Below are 11,017 nucleotides of genomic sequence, written 5' to 3'. Positions count from 1 at the left end.
ACTTTCTATGTTAGAATAAGAATCATGCATTTGATAAAAAAAACTCCTAAAAAAATCATTCTGATAATTTGAAAAAAGGTAAACAAATTATGTCAATATTTTTTCATAATCATTATAAACCAACCATATAAAGCATTATTATGCAAGATTTGTGTAGTAACAATGATGAATTAATATTTCATATACTTATTACATGAAATGAAATAGTTACATTTTTGATAAAACAAAATGTGAAATTAGTCAAGGATTTTATCAGCTACCTCACTACATCTACTATTTGTATTTTATTTTTCTTCCAAAGCCAAAGCCCGATGGACAATGCAATAATTGATTTATTCACAACACAGTTTTCAACATGGCATTTCCATGTGCCAGTGTTAGGTACACACAACCCCTGCATCCTCAGTATGGTCGCAGTTGTGATCGCTGATCCCAATGTGAGGACAATTAAAGATGGAACTCTCGGACCCCATGCAGTTGACATCATCGAGCAGGATATTATCGGTTCCCTGGCCAAAATATGCAGACGATTGCCCCTTACCAGACGTTTTAAGGAATGGTGCAAATGTGCACTAAAAGTCCACTAATTACAAGAACAGTGGTTGACATTCTGACACCCCACAATTACTGCACTGGTAAATTGCTTCCCAGGCTTTTTCAAATTCTGAATTTTATGTAACAGTTTGTTGAAACTTTTTGATGACAAACTCTGGCTTTTTTATCTAAAATTTTAATTTTGATGACTGCAAGAATTAATATTTATTTTATATGTGAACAAAGCTAGCAGGGTTCACTTACTCATATCCGAGCATTTTGCAGACTATTTCTGCGTCCAGGTCGTCCCAGTAGTCATCGCAGACTGTGCCCCACTGTCCATCAACAAAAACTTCCACCCTACCAGAAAAGTTCTCAGTCAAATTGCACAGTCGCACATCATTAATGCCAGCGATGCAGCGTTCATGTGAAGGCACATACTGCAATATTAAGTGTTATTTCATGTTTAAAATAGCTAGATTTGATAAAATTTGTTTTACAGTTTGTATGGCAAAACAGATAAATATTACCTATATATTTTTATTGACTAGGTACAGTTTATGTTCTTGAATTTCTGGTCTCTCTTTCAGAATAATTTTTTATTTAAACAGCTGTTTGTAGTGTGGCCGAAGGTGGACATATTAAAATGACATCCTCTGTCTATCCATCCATTCCAAAAGTTTTCAATTAACTGAAGAATGTTTGGGCCCAGGAACTTCAAAATTGGGAGGCAGGTAGGTCATCACCAGCAGATGACCCCTATAGATTTTGAGGTCAGTTGTGGTCAAAAATCAAAGTGGCACTGATCTTATTTTAAAACAGTTTCCAATTAATAACTGAAGAACGCTTTGACCCAGAACCTCAAACTTGGTAGGAAGGTTGGTTATGACAAGCTGATTAACTATATAAATTTGAGGTCAAAGGTCATGGACTAGATGACCTTGAGCTGAAAAACTGTTTCTGTTTAATAACTTGAGAAATGCTTGGGCCCAGGAACCTCCAACTTGGTTGGCATGTTTGTCATGACAAGCAGATACCTCTTTCGATTTTGAGGTCAGAAGGTCAAGGTCGTGGTGACTGTTAAATATTAATATGATTTCACAAAAATTTTCAACTTGAAAATTTGAAGTGATTAGAGCATGGCATTTCTATGGTGTTCCCCTCTCAAAGGTCAAGGTCACTTTTTCGTGGTCAATGTTGAACAAAACTCTCAGCCAAGATGTTTTACCTGAGAACCCGAATTCAATAAAATTTCACAGATTTGTAGAGCACTTGTTAAGATAATTGTTATTTTTTCAATCACATATGTTATTAACTTGTAAGATGAGTGTCATATTCTTTTTATCTAATGCTTTTTCCAGTAAAAAATAACAAAAAAAGAACTACTGGTTTCATCTGCACTGATGATGAGCTGAATACCACAAACGCTAAATGCATTGCAAAAATGTAGTACTTCGAATATTTAAAAAAAAAATAATCCCATTGTCACAATTTCGTATATCAGTTAGAATCACAACATTAACACTATACTTTCTCACAAAATTTGCTTTCCTATAAATGGTGGATTGAGGTCGGTTGGATGAAGTCAGAACATTTCAATATGTTCATTATGACAGACTGACGTCATACCCAGTTTAAATACAGAAAGTAGCAAACGTTTTAGAACTGATTTTCATAAAATCAAAAGGAAATCGAGTTTTCCTCTGACAATTTAAATGGAAATGAACTAATTTATTCAAATAAATCTTTATTAGAAATGAACCTATGACTTGCTGGAAAATTACCAATTAATTATTAATTGTTTCCAATCAAATTGTTTAAAATCATGCGGAGTGATATTCATATTTTACACATGTGTAATACAGAAAAATATGTCAGAGTTATATTAAACTCGAGCAAGTTATAGTATTTGATTTATTTTTTTATCTATATGCAATCTAAATTTAGCATGATATGATACTAAATCTTTCATACACTGCTTAACACATCTCTTTCTTTATTTTAGAATGACTGGCTCATGTTTTTGGACCAAAAATTAGTTTTCTCACTAATGCATCTGAAAACACTAATTCTATCAATATTTTACTTTTTAATATTGAAATTGCAGAAAAAATACAGTTATAGCATAAAGAAGTATTTCGGTTTTAGTGGGGTTCAAACGCACATCGGTAAAGTCAAGAAAAACGTAGAAAACAGTCGCCTAGTCCACACGGCCACCGGGACTTTAATGAAAGTGGTGGATATGAGGATATGACCTGTTAAGGATACATTGATTACATTATGAGATAATGTCAATCAACTAAACAAGCAACACCACATCAGGAATTCAATCGTGTTTCTTACGCAATTTAAAATTTTTAAAAGTCTTCGAAGACGATATTTGAACAAATATCAACATTTGCTGAAGGATTTCAGCTTTTGGTACTTTTGTTTTAACACTCCTTATGATTTGCCACACTTTATTTCATAATTAAAAAAAAGTGCATTTTAAAAACCATAAGCGAGTCACTGTAACTCCTTCACTTGCTTTAATAATATGACAAACTGTTACCTTTTCAACATATTTAATGTTATTGGTGCATGGTTCAACCAGTGGGAGTACAGCTGCATTCAGGAGACAAGTCTTAGTCTGGTTGTCGAAGGTAAATGAGAGACAGTCCCTGGACACGCACTCAGTCGCACAAACCATCATGCTGTCTATCTTCTCTGCAGTTTGGACAACAGAGCCATATGTATAGTCTACAGTGTCTGGACACACGTTGTACATGTTGCCTCTCATTAATGTTGCACTTACTATATAGTTTATCACCATCAAAACTACCATCCCCAGTTGGTTTGCCATTATTTTAGTATTTTAATTTAACATTACCCGTTTCATCAACATCAACAATACCTGCATGTATTAATTATTTTAAATGTTCAAAGTCTACGGCACATATTCACTGAAGGTCTTAAGCCAGAGTTAGCAACTCCTGAAATGCTTTGTTCATATGTCTAAATTGAAAAACACAATCGAAATGATGCTATAGAACTAAGACTAAACTATCACATCTCTGGTAAACTTCATTAATTTTTCAAGCAAATCCAAATTTCCTTTTTATTACCTCTCAATTATTTAAAGCATGCTAATTGAATTGAATGATGACAGTTAGTGACAAAGACCCCTAGGGAACAGGTTGTGCATCAAAATTTGATCTGAAGCACACTTTGTATTGAGTTGTGATCGAAGGGCTTATAATTATACCAACAGCAGTATCAGTTAGGCCTATGGTACAATACTATATTGTTGAATTGGAACTTATAATGTAATCGTAATTTCTTCCCTTAAACTAGAATTCCACAAATTCAAAGTCTGTAATTCACAAATGAATGTTGTTCTCCTTCGCAGGCTATCAAATTGGCACTTTGTATTATGGCTACCAACATTGCTATCAGGTCTGGTAAGATTGGATAAAAATGGATGAAGGGAGCTGGCTGATTGGTTCAAATTTTTAAACAATAAAGGGCTGTAACACCGGAATGAAGAGTATGATGCAGTCAGAATGTTATGCACCATGAACATTGTATCCACATTTGGTAAGGATCGGATGAGAAATTGTGGACTAAGTTAATAAAGTCCAATTTTGACAATGGAAGTAACAGTGCTACCAGGCTGTTGATGGAATTGGTCAAGATATCATACCCACAAACAGTGCCAACAAATTCGGTAAAGATTGGATAAGAAGTACGGTACTAAGGTAAAATAGCTGATATAAATGTGAAGCTGGGCAACTTTTGAAAAACCAAGGGCCATTTTTCGAGTGAATAATCCAATCTCGCAGAAATGATATAATGTTAATAAACATTGTAAAGTTTGGATCACACTTGCAACCCCCCCCCCCCCCCCCCACAGATATGAAAGTCTGACCCCATATAAGATGATGCCAGATAACATGATCCATATTAGAATTTGTTATGTCCACAAGGCGACATGATCATTTGTCTGCCATGTCACCCAGACAACATGATCTGTACTTGTATTTGTCTACAATGTCGCCCAGACAACATAATCTGTACTTGTATTTGTCTACCAGGCAACATGTTCTGTTCTAGTATTTGTCTACCATGTCACCCAGACAACATGATCTGTAGTTGTATTTGTCTACCAGGCAACATGTTCTGTTCTAGTATTTGTCTACCATGTCGCCCAGACAACATAATCTGTACTTGTATTTGTCTACCAGGCAACATGTTCTGTTCTGGTATTTGTCTACCATGTCACCCAGACAACATGATCTGTAGTTGTATTTGTCTACCGGGCAACATGATCCGGTCTAGTATTTGTCTACCTTGTCTACCAGGCAACTTGATCCGTAGTAGTATTTGTCTGCCATGTCGCCCAGACAACATGATCCATTCTAGTATTTGTCTATCATGTCACCCAGGCAACATGATCTGTACAGTCAAAACTCGATGCCTCGATATTCTAGGGACCGGCCAAAGTACTTCGAGCCTCAAGAACATCAAGCCAAGCGGGATTGCTTACAGAATGTCATTTTTTCATTTGTTACATAGTGTCTTATTTACCTCGTTTGTTATTGGCTACGTTATCTCCGCAAGAGAAGGAAGAGTATTTATTGGGCATAGTTACGCACCCTAAATTTCGTAATATGACTTATTCGATTATTAGAAAATATCATTTTATTTTTTTATTTATAATAAAAATACATTTATGCTAAAACAGGCAATTGTAAACAATGGGTAACACAAACATAGCTTAAAAGTTATATCAAAATGCATAGTAATTGAGGGATGATTAACAATTAGAGACAGAACTTAAAGTGATGGCATGTTTATTCAAACTGTTAAACCATTTAAATTCGATAATGATTATAATATCAGTCAAGCAATTTTAATCGATATGCGCCTTGTGCTAAATGAAGCCAATCAAACAAATCAAGGTGTGAGATTCTTAACTGAACCCGCGAAAATGACATTCACCCATGCAAACAAATCAAAGTGTGAGATTCTTGTTTGGGACCGAGAAAACGACTTCGAGCGTGGAGAAATATCGACTCTCAAGATATCCCTCAAGATATCGAGCCATCAAAGAGTAAATAAAAATCGGTCCTTTTAATTTGGTTCGAGCCAACGAGGATATCGAGCCATGAGATATTGAGCCAACGAGTTTCGACTGTACTTGAATTTGTCTACCAGGCAACATGATCCATACAAGTATTTGTCTACCATGACACCCAGGCAACATGACGTTACTAGTATTTGTCTACCATGTCACCAAGACAACATGATCTGTTCCAGAATTTGTCTACCTCGTCACCCAGGCAAAATGATAGTACTAGTATTTGTCTATCATGTCTCCCAGACAACATGATCCATTCTAGTATTTGTCTACCATGTCACCCAGACAACATGATCCATTTTAGTATTTGTCTACCATGTCGCCTAGGCAACATGATCCGTTCTAGTATTCATCTACCATGTCACCCAGGCAACATGATCCGTACTAGTATTTGTCTACCATGTCTCCCAGGCAAAAAGAAAGTACAAGTATTTGTCTGCCATGTTACGCAGGCAAATGATCCGTAATAGTATTTGTTTGCCAATGGCGCAGGCAAAAGGATTCATACTAGTATTTGTCTGCCATGTCACCCAGGCAACATGATCTGTACTAGTATTTGTCTGCCATGTCACTCAGGCAACATGATCCATACCAGTATTTGTCTGCCATGTCACCCAGGCAACATGATCTGTACTTGTATTTGTCTACCAGGCAACATGATCCATACAAGTATTTGTCTACCATGACACCCAGGCAACATGACCTTACTAGTATTTGTCTACCATTTCACTCAGACAACATGATCTGTTCTAGAATTTGTCTACCTCGTCACCCAGGCAACATGATCCATACTAGTATTTGTCTACCATGTCGCCCAGGCAACATAATCCATACTAGTATTTGTCTGCCATGTCACCCAGGCAACATGATCCATACTAGTATTTGTCTGCCATGTCTCCCAGGCAAAATGATCCGTAATAGTATTTGTTTGCCAATGGCCCAGGCAAAAAGATTCTAACTAGTATTTGTCTGCCATGTCACCCAGGCAACATGATATATACTTGTATTTGTCTACCATGTGACCCAGGCAACATGATCCGTTTCTAGTATTTGCCTGCCATGTGACCCAGGCAACATGATCCGTTTGTAGTATTTGCCTGCCATGTGACCCAGGCAACATGATCCGTTTGTAGTATTTGCCTGCCATGTCACCCAGGCAACATGATCCGTTTGTAGTATTTGCCTGCCATGTCACCCAGGCAAAATAATCCATTGCTGTCTGCCATGGGAATCGGGAGAAACATGTTCCATATTTTTCTGCCATACTATGCAGGCAACATAATTAAAGTACAATAAAATATGTAGATGTTTTCATGCTTTATTTTCATTACTTTATATGACAAGGAAAGCATGTTGATGAAGTAATTCATGATTGTGATAGAAAATTCAATAACATCTAAAACAACAAAAAACTTTGCACTGTCTAAGTCCATCTTTTGTCTAGCTGTACCAGATAACATCATTCCATTAAACTGAATTAAATCAGTAAAATATAACACTTGTGTGTATATATATACATATATATATAATATATATTTTACTCTTGAAAATGGATGAACATTAAAATGAGTTCTTGAATTTCAAAACATGTAAGGATTTCAATTATTTTCAAAAATCACAACATAACACTAAGGTCAGCAGGTATTTTAACATGAACAAAGTGTGGGTATACAAATATACTCAGTGCATTTAAAAACACCAATATTTATAATACAACATACAGGTTCAAATATGACATGTAGAAGCTCTAACAGAGATCGGTTAAATTAAAATAATCTGTTCAAAAACTTTCGATAAGATGAAATTTCTTATCATTTTGTACCAAAATGTGTTCCTCTTGTCTTTAAGTCAGCAAATTCATTTTTTATTAATTTATAAGAAAACCTAATCAATCTGTTTCTGCAAAAGTCTCCACCCTTCAAAGAATGGCATTGATTTTTCATAGCTTTAAGAATCAACTTAATTGCTCACCTGAGAGAAATGGTTTTCGGGCATTTTTGGTATGATTCTTTTTTCTTTGGATAATAATAGGTTATTACATGTTGTTGTTTTTAATTTCGTTGAAAAGAAATTTAAATAAGAAAAATATGACGAACACAAAAACCATCTCGGAATGCAAGGATTCATGTTTTTGTGTAATGGTTCAAACCCTAAACATAAAATTCATAATAATTTAATCAGGCTCCAGATATTTTATGGTATATTTGTTTTGATAAGCACATTAACAAAATAGCATATACATTGAGGCAATAAAATGTTTGCACTTTAAAATGCACTGAGCATACAAATAGAAAAGAAGATTCAGTAAACTTGTCAAAATAAAGCTAAACATATAAAGATAACAGACAGAAAATCCTACCAAGAACACTCTACTCCGGTACAAACACTGGTCCATTAGTGTGTTTCAGTCCATCAACTAAGGGCATTATTCAACAATAATTCAAGCCTAAGTTATGTATAAACGCAAACAACAAGTTGGATATAATAGACATTTTCTGAGCAAGGTAGATTGTCAAATGAAGTGTACATGTGTGGTGATGTTTCTATCAACCTGTTTCAGTAGGGCGCCAGTATCACCCTGCTACACGCGGGTATGGTATGATTCTTTCCAACTTGTGTTCAATCAAACATCCGTGTCATGATGCTACCAGCATGTAAAGATTTAAAACTAACATGAAAAGCATATAAAACATGGATGTAACGTCTCTGTTTAGTGATGGTGCAAGCATGCGCTCATGCAAAGCACTAAGTTATGTTTACATGCATGTTAGATAAGAAGATAAAGCAATTAAGGCTTAATAATTTGGTGGGCTAAACTTTATGGCCTTGTGATAATTTGGTGGGCCAAGATGAGGGCTTTGTGGTAATTTGGTGGGACAATATTATGGCTTTGTGATAATTCGGTATGCAAGGTTATGACTGATAATTTGGTGGGCCAAAATTAAGGCTTCAGAATAATTTGGTGGGCCAAACTTATGGTTTTGTGTTAATTTGGTGGGCCAAACTTATGGTTTTGTGTTAATTTGGTGGGCCAAACTTATGGTTTTGTGTTAATTTGGTGGACAAACTTATGCCTCTGTGATAAATTGGTGGAACAAAATAATGGCTTTGCATTAAATAGGTGGGCCACACTTATGGCTTTGTGTTAATTTGGTGGGCCAAACTTATGGTTTTGTGTTAATTTGGTGGGCCAAACTTATCGTTTTGTGTTAATTTGGTGGGCTAAACTTATGCCTCTGTGATAAATTGGTGGGACAAAATAATGGCTTGCATTAAATAGGTGGGCCAAACTTATGGCTTTGTAATAATTTGGTGGGACAAAAAAGTAAGACTTTGTGATTATTTGGAAGGCCAAAATTACAGTTTTGTTATGTTTTAGTGCACAAACAATAAGGTAAACATCTAAAGCATTTTCTCTTCAGAAACTCTACTGTTGTAACAGTACTTTTTGATCAGTGAAACTGCATAATAAACATGATTGGTAATAAAATAACAAGTATTGAACCCTGTTCTTAGCATAATGCCTAGATATTTGAACAATGGACATCACAGTCTAGTACAAATGTATAATCAGCGATTAAATATATGCCATGTTTATAAAGGTTTTTACTATCCTAAGAGGAACACAATGAAACCCAGTATTTCTTGTGCTATTCAGGGATATGATTCAGATTGACCTGGCAGCTGAAGGTCTGAAACATTTCGGCAAAGGATTTCAGGGGTTCTTAAGACCCAAAATGGGTTTAAAAAGGGATGAAGCACCCTGCCACAGAAGCAAAACTGGCTATATCAAGCCTTTGTTTGTGTTTTTTTGGTTTCAATATTCATTTACTATTGGTCCATGGACGGTTAAAATCCTCGCAAATACACACACAAATCACATCCCTGGCTAAAGTAACTACAAAAAAAAATCCTTTTAAAATAACTTACATTTTATATTTGGGAAAATATTAAAGTAATTTTATACTTGGGAAAATATCCCAAGTCCATTGACTTATGTTTGTATATCCACCAAAAGCATGATTAATTGAAATAAATCTGTCTACTTCATACAAAAACTGTTCTACAGTACTAATTCTGTAACAATCTATATATCACAGATGGCTAATACAGTTCAAAAAGGAAAACATGAAATGAATTGCATGAAACCTATAAAATAAATGCAAACTGCAAATAAACACAATTCGAGGAATGCATGGTTTTATGTGGTCCATACACCAATAATGACAAAAATACTCAAATGCTTTACTGTGGAAACTAGCTTCAATGTAAAATGTGTCAGTATATGAAAGACATTCATTGTAAAGACCAGCATACTATATTTATTGTGACTTGACTAGCATATTCAATTTCAGTGGTCACACAATTTCAACCTTCCCTTGTCCTACAACTAACACTTTGTCTCTTTCTCTTTTTCCTTTACACAATGTCGTCATACTCGTATCACGCTTGATGTTTTGAGCCAATTAAGAAAGTCTGCGGTCCAATTCATTAAGAAACCAAGGACATATTTCATTCTTTAGGGATGTCTTTAACAGAAGTACTGCATTTATTAAAACTTCTCCTAGGTACGCAACCACTCCTAGCAGTCCTGATGGAATGGCCCCCTTGACAGCAAACATATTATGCACATTATTGCTTCACTTCTGCTCTATGTAAACATTGTGTATAGTTTAGTGTTCCATGTTGGAGGTTGTTTCAGTTGGACTATCCCTGTCATAGGGGTGTCACCTCTCTCCTTCAGATGAGTCCTCCATAAGGGGGATGACAGCCAATGCAGCCTGCCTCACCTTGTCCTCGGAATGGTCCACCAGGCCGCGCACCGCATCACACATGCTGGGTGACACGATGTCCTCTCGAAGGTTCTCTGAAAACACAACAGAAAGCTGATATGAATTTACTAAATAAATGTTGCAGTAATGGTACTTTTGTTCTCTTCACAATTTAAAAAAATAAATAACCTCATTCTTTTTCAATCAAACAACTGGAGCAAAATGTACCAATACACCATCCTGAAATGGAGTAGTATGGTATATCACTCCGTGGCGGGGGATTAATTAACATAACCTATTAAATACTTATATATTTTTATGCTGATACTCAATTAAATCAAAATCATTCAAGTCACTAAAAATACTCATTGAATATGTGGAATATCCAAATAATTACTTAGGAACAGAGTTATACTTAATTGCATATGAAACCTTGTCTGGAACTTTGGTTTCATAAACAATAAAATGCCAGGGATAAAACATTTAGGCATTCTTTTAGTAAAATCTACCCTTCACTTCAAACATGTTTGAGTCGTATTTAATTTACTACCAGGGTATGACCGCTTAACCAAATACATCAAAAAAAAAAATC

At 35.4% G+C, this 11,017-nt stretch overlaps 2 protein-coding genes across 2 annotated transcripts in view; both read right to left on the bottom strand.

The window, feature by feature from the left end:
* Position 1: 1 nt before the first annotated feature.
* On the bottom strand, positions 2-3,392 carry LOC128208564 (scavenger receptor cysteine-rich type 1 protein M130-like). Its single transcript, XM_052912122.1, has 2 exons — positions 3,086-3,392; positions 2-974 (listed from the first exon to the last, which is right to left on the bottom strand). Exons 1-2 carry the CDS (start codon positions 3,374-3,376, stop codon positions 795-797), a joined length of 471 nt encoding a protein of 156 aa, XP_052768082.1. The 5' UTR covers positions 3,377-3,392; the 3' UTR covers positions 2-794.
* A 3,565-nt stretch (positions 3,393-6,957) lies between these two features.
* LOC128208256 (rap1 GTPase-GDP dissociation stimulator 1-like) overlaps positions 6,958-11,017 on the bottom strand; it is a 45,691-nt gene continuing 41,631 nt past the window's right edge. The window contains exon 15 of the mRNA XM_052911747.1: positions 6,958-10,520. Coding sequence (XP_052767707.1) covers positions 10,381-10,520 — 140 coding nt within the window. The 3' untranslated portion in view covers positions 6,958-10,380. The remainder of the gene's footprint in view (positions 10,521-11,017) is intronic.

The sequence above is a fragment of the Mya arenaria genome, chromosome 2 (genome assembly GCF_026914265.1).
Source record: "Mya arenaria isolate MELC-2E11 chromosome 2, ASM2691426v1".
Classification (NCBI taxonomy): domain Eukaryota; kingdom Metazoa; phylum Mollusca; class Bivalvia; order Myida; family Myidae; genus Mya; species Mya arenaria.
Note: the sequence above shows the minus strand (reverse complement) of the source record. Positions and strands in the feature narration are given on the sequence as shown.

What these genes read in the sequence shown, in the direction of transcription:
- LOC128208564 (XM_052912122.1), bottom strand. Translation starts at nt 3,376, where the DNA reads ATGGCAAACCAACTGGGGATGGTAGTTTTGATGGTGATAAACTATATA. An exon ending in ACATTAAATATGTTGAAAAG is followed by an intron (nt 975 to 3,085) that starts GTAACAGTTTGT and finishes TTAATATTGCAG; the next exon opens with TATGTGCCTTCACATGAACG.